The sequence below is a fragment of the Protopterus annectens genome, chromosome 5.part0 (assembly GCF_019279795.1).
Source record: "Protopterus annectens isolate FY-2018-M chromosome 5.part0, PAN1.0, whole genome shotgun sequence".
Classification (NCBI taxonomy): Eukaryota; Metazoa; Chordata; order Ceratodontiformes; family Protopteridae; genus Protopterus; species Protopterus annectens.
In genome coordinates this window covers 217,263,495-217,285,994 of record NC_056735.1, presented here as the reverse complement: position 1 = coordinate 217,285,994, position 22,500 = coordinate 217,263,495, and the positions used below count along the sequence as shown (strand labels likewise).

The 22,500-nt window shown below is 37.2% G+C and overlaps 1 protein-coding gene across 2 annotated transcripts in view; it reads right to left on the bottom strand.

Annotated features, from left to right (window-relative positions):
• Positions 1 to 22,500, bottom strand: part of GRM5 (glutamate metabotropic receptor 5) — a 1,888,276-nt gene that overhangs the window by 561,280 nt on the left and 1,304,496 nt on the right. For both annotated transcript variants that reach the window (XM_044072205.1, XM_044072206.1), the window contains exon 4: positions 12,660 to 12,895. In XM_044072205.1, coding sequence (XP_043928140.1) covers positions 12,660 to 12,895 — 236 coding nt within the window. The remainder of the gene's footprint in view (positions 1 to 12,659; positions 12,896 to 22,500) is intronic.

Sequence of the window (22,500 nt, the reverse complement as noted above, 5' to 3'; positions counted from 1 at the left end):
GGCAGCATATGGCTAAAAAATGTTGTTATAGGGATAGTTAGATAAGACATATAAATGATTTGCAATATGAGCTAAATATATATATGTAAGAAACCATAAAGACTTAAAAGGAAATAGTTTCACTAGGTACCTGGTGCAATGGGCACATTACACACTACTTCTCAAAGTATAGAGAAAAAAATAGGTTATTGGCATGCAGGCATTCTGGGGAGGGTAAATAACTCAGGGCTGCAACACCCAAAGACCCACTACCCTGATGTAAAATGACTCAGGGCTCCAACACCCAAAGACCCACTACCCTGATGCAAAATGACTCAGGGCTCCAACACCCAAAGACCCACTACCCTGATGTAAAATGACTCAGGGATCCAACACCTAAAGACCCACTACCCTGATGTAAAATGTCTCAGGGCTCCAACACCCAAAGACCCACTACCCTGATGTAAAATGACTCAGGGCTCCAACTCCCAAAGACCCACTACCCTGATGTAAAATGACTCAGGGCTCCAACACTCAAAGACCCACTATCCTGATGTAAAATGACTCAGGGCTCCAACACCCAAAGACCCACTACCCTGATGTAAAATGACTCAGGGCTCCAACACCTAAAGACCCACTACCCTGATGTAAAATGACTCAGGGCTCCAACACCCAAAGACCCACTACCCTGATGTAAAATGACTCAGGGCTCCAACACCCAAAGACCCACTACCCTGATGTAAAATGACTCAGGGCTCCAACACCCAAAGACCCACTATCCTGATATAAAATGACTCAGGGCTCCAACACCCAAAGACCCACTACCCTGATGTAAAATGACTCAGGGCTCCAACACCCAAAGACCCACTACCCTGATACACCCCATCCTGTATTTGGGGAATTAAGATATAATACTGTCACATGCTGGATATTATTGACAAGGCTTATAAAGGCCCTTATGCCATTTGCCTAGTAATCACCTATGGACCTATGATTACTATAACTGGCATTATTAATAGCAGGGAAGTTAATAGATGTTGATGAGATTAAGGATTTTTCTAGGCAAGATGATACAAGCAGGCATATACCAAAGAGTCTAGCAGATAGTATTTAAGATTGTCTTTAGTACTTGCTAGTTGTTAATGGATGAGGATAAGGAATTATATGTTTTAGATATAAATGAAAAATATAGGGCATCCCATGGCTATTGAAAGAAAAAAATGCCTATATCAAAAAAAAAAACTTCCAAGTAAGAAAATATATTAAAATAAATTTAAAAATAACTAGAAAACCAGCTGAAATCAGATATGAAATGATGTTAATGATTTACCCAGTAAATGGGTACACTTCATATCTCACAGGTTATCACTGAATGAAAACAGTGTGCTGTCTTAGTAGTAAGAATGACCACAAAGTCTTAAAATTTACTAATGAAGCTAATTAAAATACAAATCTCATCTGTAAATACATCAGAAATTGAGAGGGAAAAAAATGACAGATAAATAAAATGAAAGCATTCCAACATTTTTTCCATCCTATATACAATGCAACCATCTGCAACTCACAAAATGAAATGAGGACTAATTAAACTGCTCAAATTTAATTTCTTTCTCCCAAATACATGCCACAACATCTAGAAACTATAAGAAATCCAGTAAGCTTAAGCATCACTTAAAAGCAATAAAGTCACTGGTCAGGATTGTTGAAAGTCTGATGTTTATAAAAAATTCCAATGTCCTTACTAAACTTATTTTTTATAATAAACAAATGTCCAACAAAAATCCCAAGAACAAGGTGTTGGAAGTGAGTTGGGGTTTGTTCTGCATTTCTGACTTCACTTACAACACCTTGTTCTTGGGATTTCTGTTGGACTTTTGTGTATTTGCTACTAACGGGTGTTGTGAGTATGGCAGAAGGCAACCATAGAATTGTTGACTGAAAAATGCAGTGTTTGAATGAACGGGTTGTTAATAAGTGTTTGGCTGAATGTGTAATGGTACTACACAACCCTTTATTGCTTGGTGAGTTACCGCAGCCATCTGAAATTTTGCTACAAGATGAGGTTTCTTACTTTAAGGTACGTATAGTAAAACAGAGCTTTGAAAATGATTTGTTTAAATATAAGAGACTGCAGTACCAGTGTTACCATTTTGAGGCTTGTTTGAAAAAGTGTGTTGTTCCCAGAGGACTTAGGGTCCTGAATATGTTGACTTATGGGAACACGTATCCAACATTGTTAGCTGAATGGTAGAAAATTAATTTGGCAACAAGCAGACAATACATTAACTCCTTATAGAATTTTTTCAGCCCATGCAAAAGGAGCTGACTGACAATACAGTATGGCAGCAAGCAGAAAATGAGTGTCTGATGGAGGAGGTGTGAGCAGATATTTATTTGAATGAGCTCAAGGAGAAGGTGACTGTATATGGAAATAAACTGTTAATTCAGAAAAAGAGAAAGCTTGCAAGAGATCTGCATGACTTCTCACATCAGCATGGTTTTACTTGGCCCAGGAATCATTCTGTGCCAGCTAGTCGAGAAACCAATCAATGTCTGAGAATGGAGATTGCATCCAATCAGAGACCGGATGCTGAGGAGACATCCAATCCCATCTCAGGAGCTCCAGTTGAGTCCTCAGAGCCACCTACTTCAGTTTACTCCACTCCCTTGGTTCAAGGGCCTACAACAAATAATGCAGGTGTTGCTTCCATAATGGCTTAAGCTGGGCCGGCAGTAAGACGTAAAATTCTACCAGACCAGCAGGAACAGTTGGAGCAGGTTTTGTCTATGTTCCCTATGCCGATTTGAACAACACAGAAGAGGTCGCTTGACAATGGAATTCAGCAAGGTGGGCAGAAAGGAAGGGAACCACCTACGAACACCCAGACACGAACATTAAAGAAAATGTGGGGGTTCGAAGAACAGGACTCGTTTGGAATATCTCGCAATATGAACTGACTTCAGCCGAAACACAACTTCTTTCAAAAGGCTTGAGTTTTGTACCACAGGTGAGCTTTGATTTCAGTGACATTTTAATTCAGCTATGGCTGTTTGCATGGAAAGCTGTTTGTAACTATAAGTGACAATGTTGTTTTTAGTTATAAAAAGCCGAGTGTGTTTATTCCCAATATGCCACCGAATATTGAGATTTTTATACAAGCCTGTGAAAGGGATTTTTACAATGATTTTTGCAAATTTGAACATAAGAACTTTGACAATCTTACTAAAGATGAACGTCTGGCCTTGTCTTCTTTACAGAATAATAATGAGATAGTTATTCAACCGTCGATAAAGGTGGTCCTGTGGTTATTTTGGATGCTTTGTATTATTATGCAGAAATGACAAAGATGCTTTCTGATGTGAATGTATATAAGATTGTGACACGAGAAGTGATTCAAAAAATGCATGAGAGTGTTCATTCGCTTTTGTATGAAAGTTTATGCTTAGGACATTTAAGTAAGATTTGCTTAATTTCTTTACAGTAGAGAGTCCTATTATACCCCAAATACATGGCGTCCCTAAAATACACAAAGACCCCTTAAAGCCCAAATTTAGACCAATAGTTGCATGGCCTGGGTAGGTTACTGAGCTGATTTCTGTGGTTTTGATCAAGGAACTTAGGAAGATTTTGCAGGACTATCAAGTTGTGCTTAGAGATACTGAACATTTTTTAGTCGATTTGCATGAATTAATGACTGACAATGTGGAAGGTAAATTTAATTTATTAGTGACTTTAGATGTAGTGTCCCTATTCACATGCATTCCAAACAAGGAAGACTTAGAAATGGTCAAAGTGTGTTTAATGAACCATGGTGCTTATGATGAAATGATAGTTGATTTCATATGCATGTTGTTGGAAATAGTGCTTGAATATAATATTTTTCTGTTTGACGGTAAATATTACTGGCAAACATCTGGGGTAGCAATGGGAACTAGCTGTGCCAATGCATATGCTAATCTTGTGATGATGGAGTGGGAAAAGAGATTTATCAGAGTAGGGGGCACATCTAATGTTAATTTTTATAGAAGGTTTGCAGATGACCTCTTTATTTGTTGGAAGGCTGATTGTGAACAACTGGATGCCTAGGTTAAAACTCTGAATAACAGCTGTGACTTTCTTAAGTTCACCTATCAGAGTTCAGCTCTTAAAATTGACTTTATAGATGTGACAATTGTTAAAGAAGGGAAGCAGTTTTGCACCCATATACATAGGAAGGAGTGTTATCATCCTTAATTTTTGGAATGACGTAGTATGCACCCACCACATATGTTTAACAGCATTGTGGAAGGACAAATGTTAAGGGTGTCCAGATTGTCATCTCTACATACTAATTTTGAATCAGGGTTGAAAACTTTGAGGAAAGCTTTTATTAGCAGAGAATATTCTAGGAAGGAGGTAGGACGTGCATGCTCAAAAGCAAGGAAGGAAAGAGAGGGGAGGGGGAAGCCCTACTTCTCGAATGGTCATAGGACAGTGTCTCAGAAATCCAGTGAAGTAACACAGGTTCCAGTAGTTCTATCATTTGCTCAGGATGTACATTTTGTGAAACAGATCATTAATAAGAAATGGCATATGTTATTGACAGATGAAGAGGTCACTGGGATAGTTGGTATGAAACCTAGATTTACATATAACAACAGATTGAATCTAAAGCAACAGTTATGTTACCCACGACTGTTGAAATCTCCCATTGACTTGACTTTAGGTACAAAGAAATGTGGGATATGTAATTGTTGCATGTGTGTGGATGAGTCTAGATATTTCAGACATCCAGACATCAGACATTTATGGCAGATTAAATACAGCGCAGATTGCAATATTAAAAATTTAGTGTACATTGCTCATTGCACAAGATGTTTTAGGTTCTATGTAGGAAAAACAAATTGTAGACTTAGAGAGAGTATTAGGGACCATGCATACTGTGTGAGAAGAGGACAGGAACATAGTGCTATAGCCAAACATATAGTGCTGGACGGGGGAACTCATTCATTTGTTTTCCAGGTCATTCAGGTGATACATGAAAATCCTAGAATGGGTGACTTAGTTAATAAGACTGAATCCCACCAGTTAAAATGGATTCTACATCTAAGAGCTCACAGGGGGTCAGGACTGAATGACATGGTCCCCCTCAAACCTATTTTGAAAAACAAGAGGCTCAAGTATTAATTTATTATTATTATTGTTCATGCAGAGTCAAAAGTATGTATGAGAAAGATTATTTTATTTTAATATATGGCTCTTTAGTATTAGCTAGGGACTTGACAATGCTTTACTTGTGTATGTCTTTTTAAATTGTTTAGCCAATTAACTTCATCATTTAGAGGGAAATTTGTATGATTTGATTGGGTGTTTTTAACTAGTTTGTGAATATATATATATATATATGTAAGGCATCAGTTTTTAAGATTTTATGTGTCTGAAGAAGTAATGTTTTATTATGAAAGTGCTTACACATGGAATAAAGTATCTTTGATCCAAGGAAGAGTTGTTTGCCATTGTTTATGGTAGTGCATTGCTGGCTGTTGCCTTTTTCATTGGAGTTGGGGTTTGTTCTGCATTTTTTTTTAAATATTACATTCTGTTAGAGTTAATGACTTATCATGCATATTTTCCATGGGCCAATCCATACTGCACCCACCATACCCTGAGGCTTTAAATATACAAATAATGAGATTACACAACAGCATGGAAAAGAATTAAACTGTCTTATCCTACTGTCTGCTACTCTTAGAGAAAATGCACCCCCCCCCCCATAAATGAACAGTTTAAGTGAACAAAACATGCCAATTCACCAGCGCTGATACATCAAAATGAGCAGCAGTGTGGTGAGCACCTGCAGCCACTGACATAAGAAGGTTTTATGAAATGCTGCCAAGCTGATAAAATGAATTATGCTGTGATGTTTATTCCCCAATCAACCACATAGACTGGCAGTGTAGTTTTATTAATCCAAGTTTAAAATATGTAGGGATACAAATTAAAAAAAAAAAATGATCTTCTATCTACCAAAACAATCTGTTACTATCTGACAAAAAAAGAGAAAAAAATTAAAAAGATGGTCAGGTATGAGCTTTTTTCTTCTTTCAAAAGCCGCTATAATTAAAATTAATATTTTCACTAAAATTCTATTTCACTTTATATATGCATGTTATCACATTTTCTTGAAATTATTTAAAAGTATGACTTCAAGATTATGAAGTGCATCTGGTCCCTTAAATCAACAGAATTTCATATTAGAAACCAATAGCCCCTAAACAACATGATGGACTGAATTTGCCTAATTTAATCACTTATTATTCAATTCTAAGGTTAAAATGCTACCCATATCTGTTGTATACTATATAAACAGTCAGCTATTGATCACCTTGAGTGCACATAGAGTTCAAAGTGATTGGGTTTTCTAAATGCAAAATATTAGCTCTGTTTTCCTTAGATGGTTTCTGTCATATTTAAAGGTTTTATTCTTTTCTTTAGTTTAATTATTTAATAAATTAATGGTCCAGTTATGCCTTAATGATATATTTATTCCTTTGCAAACAATTTAATGCAATCATAACTTACTGATAGAAAACAAAACTATTTGTATATCACAGTTTTCTTTACAGCAAAATAAAATGGTATATGGCTTAATTTCACAAAAAAAAAAAAAAAAAATCCACAACCAAAATAACTTTTTGAGTACCAGCAAGGTACACATTCAATGATCAATACATTATGGAATAATGCTATAGAACACCAATACATCAAAATTCTCCCATCATACGTGTGATGAAAACAAACTAAAATTCTCTCAAATGCTGTGTCAGGCTTTACATTCAGAAAAGCTGCATGAAATTCATACCTTTGAAATAAGAAATTCAAACATAGTGAAAATTACTATTTTATTAATCTAGCCCCCATTAGATCCTGGTTTTCAGAATCCATCAGTCTGGCATAGTGCTTAGAAAGCTGCCATAAAAATTAATCCCTATTGAAAAACTTTACTATACTCAGTATATAATGCACAATGTTCACCTCACTGCAATATATGTATATATGGGCCCTTTTAGACAAACGGATGCTTAAAATGTTGATATCGACATGCTCGACAGCCTTTAAATGTACATTCATCTAAACTAAACCATAGAATGCCAGAACAAGGAGTTTCAAAAAGTTGGCCAGCGGCTGATGTCAGAATGTCCACACTATCTAGCCATTCTTACAGTCCTCCACTGTGGTGCAGTCTCAAGGTTCACCCTGTGTAATGTTATCACAGTCCTCCACTGTGGTGCAATCTCAGAGTTGGTATATTTAAGTAGGGGGGAGTGTGGGGGGGGGGCAAAGCTCCCCACTTAATTTTGTCTGTTAATTTGTTTTTGTTTTTTTTTGGGGGGGGGTTGTAATGGTGTACAGTACATTTTAGCTGTCAGCCATTGACTTTGTGATGGCTGGCCAACTCTAACTTTTCAAAACTCCTTGTTTCGACATTCTGGGGTTTCACTTAGATGAACGTATGCTTAAAAGCTGTTGAGCATGTCGTACTCAACATTTTAAGCATTCGTTTATCTAATATAGACCCATATATATATATATATATATATATATATATATATATATATATATATATATATATGAAATTGTCCTAATTACTCAAATAATGTTTCTCAGACAAGTGTTGCTATATGTTTTGGAATATCCTGTTTTCCAATTGGGCAATATATAGGATCAAGAAATCAGCTTAAAATGTTACAAAAAAACAAGAAAATTCATGGGGAATAAGTACACGTTTCTTCTCCTAACACTGAAATTATGTGTTGCTCTCCCAAATCATAATCCTTAACGTTATACCTTTAATGCTACTGCTCAACTTCCACTTACAAACAAAGCATGCTATGGAGAAACTTGCTGATATTAGCTTCTCACTTGTAAACACCTTCTAAATTATACTTATCTACTTTTTCCTTACAAGCAATTCTTTCTCCTAAATCTCATTTTAATTTCAAATCTCCATTACCCAGATAAACTGATCCTTAGAATTGACCTTTTTTTCTAACTTATAAATGACGTCAATATGGCAGCTTGGGAAAAGTGATATATGTTGCTTTCTTTCTCTTTCTAAAGGGGGGGTGGGATTAATGGAAATAATCCTAAATCTAAACAAAAAAGATGACTAAAACTATACATCATACATCTATTTTTATGGGGGGTGGGGGGTTAGAATAATGATAATTAACCCCTCCAGATCTCCTGCTATTCAGAGTTAAATTATCTCCGATTTGCTTTCATAGTATGTTTATGATGGACAGAATGATAAAATGGTCATTACCATTGTTACTGCATAGTTTTGCTGGCTGTTTGTTTTCGTTTAATACATACATGTTGTCCTAATGTTTGTGTACATTTTTGCTGGAATGCTCCACTTCCTGTAACACTCTAAAGGCATGCCAACAAGTTCAAGTTCACATTTGCTTAGGTGCTCTTTACAAATCTCAGTAACAAAATATAATACCAATCAGATAAAATGATATATAAATAAAGGCAAATCAAGACAAAAGTATCATCAAGCTACACCATCATACACCGTTCAGAGAAGACCACGATGAAAGCCGGAAATTTCAAAGTTAACTTGAAGAACTGCTAGCAAGCACTCATAGGCTGAGCACAATACTGATGCAGTAGGGCACAATAAGCTCCTTCAGATAACAAGGACTAAGGTGGTAAATAGACAAGTACGCTAACGTTAGAATTTCAAAAAAATTCTATAGCAAATAGACAGCCAAAGAAGGTTGTGTAGAATGAACATAATTTATTGGCAACATGATGTACCAGTGATTATCCTGGCTATAGAGTAACATATGTAAGCAGATACTAAGGTTTGAACAACAGATGAAAGATCTGTATTAGGTGCTTAATCCTGATGCCACTTCTCAAATGGAAACAAGATGAATTCACTGCAGCCGTTAATTGATCCAGAATGTTAGATGAAAGTCAAGAAAAACACCAGGATTTCATACCTTGCTAACAAATTCAAGCTTGTAATCTCCATATAAGATATAATTTTGTAACAAAATGGCAGAGGACTATCTAAAGGTTGCATGAACAGCTAGGGCCTTTGTCTTTGTGCTATTCAATTTTAGTTAATTTTACATTTTTTGTCTTGCACATAGCCTGACCATCAGTGCATTCTGGTGTCCATATCCTCTACTGGGGTCTATCTACCTCTTTTGATCATGTACTGAACAAGTCCACCAGGGTTAAGGCCAACAAGGAACCTAAGAGTGTTCCAGAACTAAACATACTTTTTTATTATAATAACTACCCTTGTACCCTCTTCCCTGTGATTACTGGTACTTCCAATGAGCTATTACCTCTTTTGGACACTCCTTTCCCACAGGATCTCTAGCCACTGCTAAGGATCATATGTGGGAAACACTCATGTGACTCCTTTCTCTCTCTCTACCTCCCTCTCCTTCAGGATAGGCTCTCCCATTCTCCCTGTCACTGTATCAGTCACTTAAGCTGCTAATTGAGCTTGGGCTGGCTGGGCCATTGTCAAGGTCAGTGGTGGGCCTACAGTTTAGGACCTTGAAGCCCTTCGCAACCAGCAACAATAGGGCAACATCCAACAAGGTCCAAAGGGCCTTGCTGCCCTTGCAAGGACCTTGAGGCCCAAATGGCAGAGAACAGGGTGGAGTACTTGAAAAATGGGCCATACAGTGAGCCCCTAAAGTATGTTAGGTTAAGTTAGATTAGGTGGTTAGAGTTATGGTAGACTGTAGACAAGTATTCCCTTTAAAAGTAAAATATCCAATATTAGCGATCAAATCACATTTGATTTTATGAATGTAAACTACAGTGCCAAAAATAATATTATGGGAATATACATACAAACACATATAGCTATATAAAGTACTATTGTAATGATTGATCAATGAAATATAAAATATACCCAAAGGCCAAAGCATTGACTAATACATAAAAAGAATACAATTACAGCTATAAAGTTATTAGTTCAATTTGTTTTATTAATTATTGAATATATATTTTATTCAAATGGTACTGTCTAAAAATGCCTCAAAACAATCAGATTCTGCAAAATAAATATTGAACAGAAAAAATGTTGCTTAACGAAACAATAGTTATATAAAACTGAGCAGATGGTGCTGGGGAGGACCAAAGATGCCATGAGGAAAAATGACTCTGGTAAATTGTTGTAAAGGCATTGCCCTGTCTACAAAGAATTCTACCACTAGAAATATAGTAAATGAGAACTGGGCCAGGTGTGCCACTTCAATAAAAATCAAGTGAATAAGCAAATATAATAATATCATGCTAGAAAAAAGAAATACCTCAGTAAATATGGGAATTGGAGCACTAGCTGCTGGCTAATGAAATGCAGAAATATACACATACAAATATCATGCTTCCATGCTATATATGGGCCAAGCTTATAAGCACACCGTGACCTACACATCTTTAGTACTAAACACAAACAAATATATAATTGAAAACTTACCAAAAAAGAAAATTTGGAGGAAAGAAAAATCATACCACCCAACATCAATGAGTGGAAAACTGCATTGGTTCATTCTCTACTAGAGAGGAAGCCAGAAGAAGGTCATCAGAGAGAACTCGTTAGGATAAAGAGGTGAAAATCTGATTTTTGGTGTTAAAATGCACACGCGAGATGAGTGTAACCTTAATAGAGAATTCAGACATCTTTTTTATGGTTCTGATTGGCTCTAGCCTAGGTTTAAGCTGTAGAACTATTAAGCTGTGCACCAAAAAAGGATTCAAGGATCCAGCTGCCAAAATGTAGAATATAGTGAACTCAATGACCCATACAGTTGGCAGTTTGGACACTGCAAACCTCCGAGAAAATTTTGAAATTTCACCAATTACAGGGGCATTTTGAGGCCATATAAAATGGGTATTAAAGCATATTCTAACTTAGAATTTCTAAGGTCAATATTAAGTTGGTAAACCCATTGGCTTATGATTCTATCACTAAAATAGCCTTATTCGAAAGTGCACTTTAGCGAACTCAGCTTCAACGAATGGATCGCACCACAGTGGAGGACAGCAGGAAAACATGCTATGTCCTCCACTGTGGTGCGGTAGTTATGACCTTAGGGTTAGGGCGCGGGTCATGGTAAGGGGATAGCCCTACTAGCTATCCCCTTACCATGACCCACGCCCTAGCCCTAAAGTCCGTAACTACTGCACAAAAGTCAGTAGTAGCCCGTTCACTGAAACGGGTTTCGCGAAAATGCACTTTCAATTAAGTGCACTTTCGCGTAACCCAGGATCTACTGTGTGAGTTTGAAGAAGTGTATTTTCAAACTTATACAGTAGACCCATATATATATATATATATATATATATATATATATATATATATATATATATATATATAGATATAGATATATATATTTATATACATAGATACACGTTGAACAATAAAGGGCCCATAACAGAACGCTATGGTATTCCACATCTGAGACTGTACAATAGACCCAAGCAGCAACACCATAGTAATATTGCAATTATTTTATCAATATGCTCTGTGCACTGTGTCAAATCATGTAAAGAGCCAGGAGGATGAACACAACATAGTGCTATGGTCTTTTGCCATCAGGAGATCATTAACTACTCTTGTATGAGCAGCATCAATTCTGTGGCAAGTACAAATGCCTAATTGAGAAGGATCCATGTGACTTTAAGTTGGTTTCCAGTTGCTTGTGAGATACATTTTCAATAACCTCTCCCAAAAGGTGGAATTGTTAGAGATCAGATGATAGTTATTTAAATTGTGTATATTTAAAGATGGTTTCTTGAGGACTGGGATAAACAAAGCCTCCTTCAAGCCTGAAGGTAAACTACCATCCTTTAATGAAGAAACTGAGATCTGGTAAATAAGTGGATACAACACACCAAAGCTTGTAATTGCTAGCCTAGAAGGACATAGGTCCAGCCTGCATGTTTCTGATTACAAAATAGAAAAAAAAGTTGTGAACTCATAAAAATCTGGACTATTGAACACCAACCAAGATGCTAACAGAAATGATGAAGATACTGCTGCAGCATCATTGGTGGTCATTTGGGGAGAAAGTAGATCTAATGGAGGCATATAGTACGAAGGTGAGTCCTCTGAAATTTAGTGGTAATACAGCTATGCTAGGTCCATGTATTGCAATCATTACTGGTTGGGATATAGTCTAAGCCACCAAGAGCCTGCACTAATGAAAAAGCACACAGAGAAGAGATAAAACTGAATAGTCATATACCTCAGGACCATTTTCTTTTAAAAAATATCCTCTACTGTCAGTATGGTATTTTCTAAATGTCAAAAATCAGAATGACATGTAACAACACAAATTTTCTGGTTATTTCTATAAAATGAATTTAAATTTTGCAGGTCTTGTTTTACCTAACATGTATTTACTTCTATATATTTATAGCTAAAAGCATTTATACACATAAAGAGAATTAACAGCATACCTGGTTTATCAAAATCAGAAAAATATAAATGCCAAAGTCCAAATGAATGGATATTTATGTAACATCCATTGCTTCTCTCTCTGATATGGATAACCATGGATAGGTGATGTAGTGAAGAATGAGAAATATGTTTAGTCTATAAAATTAGAAAATATTTCATTTAATAATGTTTTAAGAATGCATGCGAAAGGTTGCTTACTGAGACACGTCTTATTGAAATTAGGATTTTCTTGCTGATGTCCTTTTAACCGACACTGAAATCTGTGTTGCCAGAATTCAATAAACCAAGGGTTCCTCTGATTGTTTTCAGGTCGTAGTTGCAGGTAATAGTCATCAAACCAACTCACATCAGGAGATTGCAGCTTAATAGTTATTCCTCCGGCAGCTTCCTTTTGATATCCATCTGTGACATCATATCTGTCTGCCCAGCCATCACTGCAGGGATAAAGAAATTGATAAAGACCTTTCATACAAATGAAAATAATGAGTAGCAATACAGTGCCGTATAAAATACATTGCTTCCTAGAAAGATGTGTGCATTCATGCTGTTATTTCATAAGACATAATTTAGTCTACAATTTTGCTAGGATTATGGCAGACGTGTAGCTTAGTCTTTTTATTTGTTGAAGTGTAAAGCAAGTGGAAACATTGCCTTTTGAGCTTAAGACCATTACTGCATTAACAGCACCCTTTGAAAAGCACTTTATAATTGAAAAAAATACTTGAAATTCAGAAGGAGTTTCCTTTCATTACATATAAAGCTATTTAAATTTACTAGAATAACTCAGATTAAAAGAACAAGTAAAAACTGAATATGTTTAAGGTGCTTTTTTTTGGAAACTGTGACATTTGCCCATACTAGGTGTACACTTTAGGTAATATTAAAATTGATTTTTTTGGCATTCATTCTTTACATCATCGACATAGTAATGGCTTTGTTACTCTGTAGTGGTAGTTAAGATTGACTGCAGAGCTCAGCCAATAGCAGTTACCAATGCCAGCTTTTATTAACATTCATTTGCAATTGAAGTGATAACTATATTGTAAAAGATGTAATTTGCAGTAGCTTAATGTTTGTTTTGTATTGTCCAAATAGTATTAAAATACTCAGGTGAATAAAGTACTTAAACATGTATGTGTATCTGTTTGTCTATATATGTCTGTGAATGTGTGTATCTGTGTATGCACAGATATGTACACACATACTCACATAGACATGATCACATACGTATACTCCCCATATACACAAACAAGAACACACACACACACACACACACACACACACACACACACACACACACACACACACACACACACACACACACAGGTCAGCCATTGCTTTGTGTACTCATGTACTCACAGATTGTTTGGTTGTGTGATTTTGAGTCTCAGATGTTTTAAGCCAACAACAGAGATGCATGTAGTGTCAAGTATCAGCACCTAGTGAATGCTGACAAGTAGGCAAGGTTGTTTAGAACTAATCAGCCATCTGATAATGTCACTGAAGATGAATCAACACCCAGACAGGTATATGTGCAACACTGGAACATTCAGTAAAGTAAAAACAGTAATCAGTGCTGTGATGTGTAAATCAGAGTTAACACATATGCACTGTCATTAATATTGTCTCAGAAACTGTATCTAAAGGAAAAAGGAGGCAAAATTGTAAACATAAAATGATGAAATAATATACCAGGCAAACCATATAAAATTGCATTTTATTTGTTTATTTGATTGTTTATTCATTTATTTGCAATTTAATCCTTACCACTATCCAGTTACAATAAAAACAAGAAGGAGTATAAAACACAGTAACATTTAGCAATCTAAAAATAGCACATAAATTAAAAGATAATGTTAACATAACTGACTAGGGTTAGGTACCATTTAACAATATGCATTGAATAAAACACTATGTGGCCCTAAGCAGTAAAACATCCAGAAATCAAAAATTAGTGAATTTTCCTCTACCAGACCCACAAGATGGGATTTCCAGAAGGTGGACTCTAACTCACATGTGTGGATCCAGGATGGTAGCCAATTCCAGAGAACATGAGTAAGATATGAGAATCACAAAGTTTACGTTGCGCATCTCGAACAGTAAGCATACCCAGACTGTTTGTTCTAATTTGTCAACTGGGACAAAGGGTCTCAGCAGCTCTTTTATATAAGCAGTTCCTAGGTTCTTCAGTGCATGAAAAGTGATGGTCAGGATTCTGAAGATGCACCGAGCTTCAAATGGCAAACAATGTACCTCTCACTGAACTGATGTGATACAACTAGTTATTGGAATGCTATTTACCAATTTAGCTGCATATATTACAGGTCACTCTCCAACAGTCTAAAGTACAGAGCATTGTATATGTCCAAGCAACGCAACAGCAGTGCATTAATCGCCATCAAAAGGTTTGCCCTAGATAAACAATGTTTGATCCAGGTAATATTTCTAAATTAGAAATAAGATGTCTTGATGACTGCCGATACCTGATCCAAAAGGTTCAGAACATTACAGTGACAGCACATAACTGTTAAACTAAGCTACGTGCATAACATTCTAAAAAACTCACAAAGGCACTTCTGCAGTCCAGTATTCGTGATTTTTGTCACTTTCCATCACAAACATCAGTAATGCACATGTTAGATGTCTATCTTTCATGGTCTAGCAAGAGCAGGACGTGTGTGGAAAGAACCAACACATTGAGTGTCATTAATGTTTCACAGCACAGAGCTCTAGTTCTCTGTGTTCTTGGATGTTGCTTCTTCTATTTCTTCTATTTGGAGTCTGCACATGGTCTAGGGGAACTGGCTTCCCATCAGTTTGCCTTTTGGTAATCATTCAGTGTGTGTGTGTGTGTGTGTGTGTGTGTGTGTATGTGTGTGTGTGTGTGTCTGTGTGTACTGCAATAGATCTGGCTTCTCAGAAGTGGTGTCAATATGTGTGTGCATTAAAAATAATATTATAATTTTATCTGTGGATGCACACACATTATTTATTTATATAATCATGTATTTATTTATGTATTAGCCTTTGACTACTGGAAAGTCTGAATGGGCAAAGTTCAGTAGAGACCCCCTGTGAAATCCACATTGCGAACTTTTCACAGGCAATAACGGTGCAGTACAGAACATGGAACTATATATATATATATAAACAGTTAAAACATAATATAAGTGTAGGCTAATTATGTAGCTCCAGCCAGTTAAGTTCAAGACAGTGATATGGTCAGTTAACGTGGTCACTTGCAGAGTTTACAATCTTATTGCCCAGTTTGTCTGACTGAGGGTACTGTTAGACAAAACTGGTGAGGCATATAGTAGATAAAGGAGTAAGCAAGTCCGAGATATGGACATACATGTATGGTCTGAGAGAAAAGATATGACTTTATAAATAAGTCCTAGTTTATGTTTTTTCATATTTTTTGAACAGCATATTTGATATGCTGATCAATTCATAATCTGTGATCAGCTATTAAACCTGTTTTATGTGTTAAACTAGTTTAATTAGAGAATTATTAATTGATAACATTTTAATTCACACATTCATAACTGTTCTGGGTAACATTACAAACAAAGAAAAACATTTGGCAAGTTATTATTTTTAAAAATAAGGCAAACAATATACCACTGAATAAAAGCTTCTGGGGTTTGGTGGCTCCACCACTCTATGCTGTATAAGTGGATTTTGACACAGGCATAGTAGGAGCTGTTGTCCTACACCCCACTGGGTCCAAAATCAGCTATGTCCAGAGGTATGTACAGAAAGTTGATGTAGTGTTTGTGGTGGGCTGCAGAAAGTGTGGTCATTATCTGACTTTCTTTAGAGACCTCATAGAAGGAGTTCTAGAAAGATCACGATAGCTTGTTTAGGGCACAGTATTATTTAAGAGCAACAAGTAGCACTGCATTAATGTGATGCTTGTTACTGTGATGCTTGTTACTGTGATGTTTGTTACTGTGATGCTTGTTACTGTGATGTTTGTTACTGTGATGCTTGTTACTGTGATGTTTGTTACTGTGATGCTTGTTACTGTGATGCTTGTTATTTTTCAATTTCTTCACAGTCAAAATTTGGTATCTAATCAGGATGCTATATTTTGAGGGGTAGGGGTACAGTCATCCTGTTCATGAACATTTGACAGTAACAGGTTGAAATATGTTACCATATGTTGTTAGCTGATTCACTTTCCTTCCATTCTGACATCAGAGTGATACACAGAAAGTGGCTGCCTTTTGGGGGTAGGTGAGAGGAGACGATGTATATATGTTTTAAAGCAACCACTTGAAACATGAATGCAGACATTTATGCTTTAACTTTCATCCCAATCCAACAGCAGAGGGATGCACAGGAAGTTTTTTTGGGCTGTAGGAAGGCAGACATTATTCCTCTATATGATTTATGTATCCTCAAAAACATTAGTGTTCTCAGTTTATTGTAAACTCCCATTTTATCAGACACAACTTATTTCTTTCCCAAAAGAAAAATGAAACTAACTTTTCTTCCTTACTCGTGTTTTTCCTCTAACCATCATTGCCTCAAAATGTTGAAAAATCTTTAAAATCCAACATAGAGCCTCTATAACCCTCTGGCTTTTGGGGTCCTAGCAATTTCTGGACCTCAAGCTTAAACTCAGTTGTCTATTTCAAAGTTATTATACTGAACTCTTTGTCAACTAGGGTATGCTGAAAAAGAAAAAGAAAGTTGAACAGAAAGAATTAATTTCATGCCTTTGACACAGCTCTTGCTGTTCACATCATCAATAGATAAAATGAAAAAAAATGGAAATGCACCACAGACGATCTAGAAAACCTGTGGCTTTTGGAGGCCTAGTGGCCTGCAGACCACCTGCTTAATTTCAGGTCTTTTCTCCACACATTACGCTGGTCAGTTATAATGTGTTGTGGAGTCTAAAATGAGGGGGATTTGGGGAGTAGAGTGATGTACATACAAGAAAACAGTGAGCAGTGATAGGGAGTGCTATGCAGACCTTTGCCTAGGGCAGGGGTCTGCAACCTGTGGCTCTGGAGCCGCACGCAGCTCTTCCACCCCTCTGCAGTGGCTCCCTGAAGCTTTGAAAAATAAGGACCATGCTACCACACAACACATGTGCACACGCGCACACACACACACACACACACACACACACACACACACACACACACACACACACACACACACGTGCGCGTGCACACATGCACACAGGCACACACACACACACACACACACACACACACACACACACACACACGCACACACACACACACACACACACACACACACACACACACACACACACACACACACACACACACACACACTAACAGTGATCAAGCAATTGACTTTAGATATTGCTCTTATAAACTTAGAAACTTGCTAGAATAACACGATTTGTTTTGCCATGCATTCCACACACACTGAGAGCGATCAAGCGATCTCTGGCAGCAGCAGCATCTCCTGAAAGATTTCCATACCTCTCATACTTCTCAAAGTCTTACCACAAGAAATCTGGACAGAGCCACAAATAAACGGGAGCAAAGGAACAAAAATAGGGATGGATTTTAAATATTGCTCTTATAAACTTAGTTCTTTTATATTTAGTATAATAACTATATTTATAAAACTTTATACTCTACTTCATTTTAGGGGTCAAATATGTTTTGTGGCTCCCAATGAATTTTATTTGGTTGGAGAGGGGCCAAAAATGGCTCTTTTGATAGTGAAGTTTGCAGACCCCTGGCCTAGGGTGCCATTTCACCTAAGACTGCTGTTGATTTTACAATCCACTGCTTCAAGATTTGTGATGGACCAAGTCAGTGAAAGCAAAACTGGTAGAGTTTCATCCTGGGCTGTGTTTGCTTCATTCAATGTACTATAAATTTTGTAAATATTTCTAAAGAATAGCTGAACAAAGCCTTGCAAACTACTTTCTGTTTCAGCCAGTATACAAACCTGTGGGTTTCTTTATTATATCTGCCTCTAGTAGGTTTATTGGGCTGCCTTTTTAAGTGCCCAAAGTAGGATATTTACTGTGGAAATAAGATTTTGCAGGGCATCTATACCCACAAACAGGACTGGACTTCACTTTTCTGCCAATGTAAAAATTTCCTCTTGTAGAACTTGATTTGTTTATTTTTTATTTCATATAATATTAATCTTTTTTCTCTGATTTAAAATAATTGTTTTATGCAACAATTCAAGGAAAGTCAAGAAACATTTTTGTAATGAAATCTCAGGAAATTGTCCATTTGTTTAAGCACTTTAAGACAATAACTAGACCACATGTGTCATTGTGACCAGTTTATTGAGAGCTCCATATGTAAAAATACAGCACAAATGTCTGAACTTCAGTTAGTTTTCATAAACACGAGGAATATTGAACATTTGGTTACATTTGTTTGAACAATTGTAAAGCACTGCAACATAATGGGCAGCATTGACTGCTCACCAACAAAGAAAAAAATGCATTACACCCTCCTCTCACTGAATCCAAAATTGTGAGACAGCATACCTCAACTCACCCCACAAACTAAGCAGGAAAGGGGAAAGATGAGAGGTTCGCCCAATACACCTCTTCTCCACTCTGCCTCACTCCACTCTCTTCATTACAATGGGCTGGGAGGGTAGGAATCACTAAAAGCACACAATAAAAGACTGATGTAATTTCCATACAATAACTTTTGCCTTCTCTGACCCCTTCCCAAGTAATTTCACTTCCTACCAAACTTTTCCCTACATTTAATGCTTTTCTCCCCTGCCTACGCTAACTCCTTTCTTCTTACAATCCTTGTCTACTCCACTCTGTGCCCCCCCACACTAACCCTCCCCTCTTCAGTAGCAACCCACCCATGCCTCAAAGTGCCCCTTGGCAAATCCATCTGTGGCCAAACACAATTTGTCCAAGCACATTAAGACATTAACTATAGTGCATGTGCCATCATGACTAATTTACAGACAACTCCATATATGAAATACAGTACAAATGATTGAACTTCAGTTATATTTATTATTTTTTATTTACTGGGAAAGTCCAACTTGGAACAAAGCCCATTTTCAGCAGACTCCTGGGGAGAAATGCTCCAGGTTCATATCTTTGTGACGTGAGAGGAAACCAGAGCACCCGGAGAAAACCCATATAGACGCAGGGAGGACATGCAGACTCCACACAGAAGGCACCCCAGCAAAGAATCGAACCAGAGAACCTCTTGCTGTGAGGTGACAAAACTACTGCTGCACCACTGTGCCATCCTTTTACTTTTGCTTTTTACTTTTTAATTTTTAATTTTAATTTTTACTTTTAGAGTTACTTTTCATAAACTCAGTGAACATTGAACATCTGGTTACATTTGTTAGAACATTTGTAAAACATTGTAACATAATGGGCAGCATTGACTACTCACTCACAAAAAAAAACAAGCAGCATTACACCCTCTGCTCACCTAACCCCAAAACTGTGAGACAGCGTACCTCAGCTCACCTCATAAACTTGGCATGAAAAGGAGAACCCCTCTTCTCCACCCACCTACCTGCACTCAGGCTGTTCCCCCTTTCTCTTTTCATAACTGTCAGCCAACATCCTGTAAAGCCAATGCCACATGTACATTAAACCAAAGTCACTTAAATGAATGCCATCATTCCTATACCAAACCCAATCCCTATCACCAAAATCTTGGTGCTTAATGATCAATATATCTAAGTTACCTAAAGCCATTGACAGTCTGTGATTCATAAAATGCCTAGCTCTCTCTAACACTACAAAGCTAGCAGCCTGCTTCCACACTAGTATAAGTATAATCTCTGACCATGCTAACACCATTTGTGGACACTGTTTTCATAGCTAAATTACCAACAGTCAATTTCGATAATTGCCTTTTGGATACCCAACCTAAATCATTACTCCCAAAATGAATAATCAAAATTTTCAGAACTCCCACGCTGCTTTTATCGTCTCAAACCTAAGAAACAATTGATGCCAAAGCAAGCTTCTAAATCCTTGCCATGCAAGCTTCCACCTTTCTTTTGAAAGCCCCAACATACTTCCTCCATGCCTCAGAGCTGATCTCTTCTCCACCCAGAATACAATAAAATGCCCCAGAATAACTACTGCATTATCTGAAAAAACAAATAAATTTATATAATAAGCCATGTTTTCTTAATGAATTCTACCAGCTTCCCTTCCTCTGTTAGGTCAGATGCTCTCCCAATCTGAAAGGAAGGCACAGAAAGACTGTGTGGCCAGCTATTTACCTGACTGATAATCTAAACCATCTCTTACAGCTATACCTTCCAACAACTCACTTACCCATTACTGAACCACAGTGCTGATATCAATCTACCCTGAATGGCATGAAAAAAACAAAACCTCCTCCTGTTGCCAAAAGATTCTCTCAATTATTTTATCCAACCTACTGGGCATAACAACCTTTCACCTTTCTTAAGCAACACCACAGGCCACGTTCATCCTCTCTGATCAATCTTTAATTTCTTGAGCAAAAGTAATCCTTCTAAATACAACAAACATACATCTCACCACTACAATGCACCCAGCATTTCCGCCCACTCTAAAAGCACTCATATACATAACCACAGCTAGGGCCTCATAACTCATGTATGCTGACAAATTGCTCAACAATAGCCAAAAACCTATCAACAAAATCTTAAGCACCTGTCTGGTTACTGGAAGATGACTATTACCTTTCTTCTTTCTCACCTTCTCCCATCCTTTCAACATTCTCACTACCAACCTCTTTCGTAACATCATCCAAACTACTCAGTCTTGCCACCATGCTAAGAGATGACAAATGAACTTTGATTGTTCTGACTGCTTCCAATAGTGACCATTTGTATGCAGCATATTGCATGACCACCCCCAAAGGCCATCTTCCATGCTGCAGCAACAGTTGGCCAACAAACCTTGTAAAAGCGGTTATATGCCTTCGAAGTAGACTTGGCTCAAGATTGTTCTATTAACCATCTCACTCCACGCTTTATCCAGAATGCCTACTGGCCTGTCTCTTGCTGTTGGTGCCAATGCCCAAAACCTGGAAAACTGAAACCAAGACAGGCTAACAACAGTCTGATTCACCTTGCCTGGTACAAGCCTTGTTGAAAAAATAAAATTAATTAATTAATAAACTTTGTAAGACAAAGTTCCATAAAATGAACAAAACCAAAGGGGATTTAGCAGTTTTCCTAGCCAAAACTTGCACTACCACCTTATCATCTGAATAAAAAAACAGCCTGCAGTTTGACAACATACTCTTCCACACAACTACTGCTGCCCAAACTGGCATGATCTTCAGTAATGCCACATCCTTCTTCCATTCATCTGCCCTTTCTTAAGGCCAGTGGACTGAAAGCCATTCCCCTCCTGCCCAACTTTCAGGCCAATGGGCTGAATACCATTCCACTCAAAAGAAAGCTCCCATGCCATGTGTGCTTGCCGTATCAGTGCATAAGCTTAACTACTCTTGAGAAATCCACAATTTCTGTCAAAATGATAGACTATTAAAACAGTCAAGGAACCCCACCTGGTGATATTTGCTCTTACCTCCCCTAAATAAATAGGCAGTCGACTATGTCTACTAAGACTAATAGTTCTGCAAGCAAAATTCAATAAATTTAACATTTCCATTTCATCCTTAATCCTGACCTTATCCCTCACTTGCATCCAATCAATCTTCTCCCACAACTTCAACAACGTGTCTTGCTGCAAGCACAATATGCCACTTTCTGCACCAAATTCAAACCTAGAAATTTCAAAGCATTACTAGGGCCACCTTGCTTATCTGCTGCTAATGGAACTCTTAATTCATCACACATAGTAGAAAATGCAACCAACACTTCACATGCCCCTTCCTTACCTTCCCCAATTAACAAACAATCATCCAAATAATGAACGACCTTCTGCTCCCCCAATGACAGTAACCATATCCATTGTAACAAAAGGAAAAACTTTTCAAATGTAGCACAAGCAACTGCACAACCCATAGGCATAGCCTTATTGAAGGAAAATTTTCCATTCACACACATGTATAGCACTAGC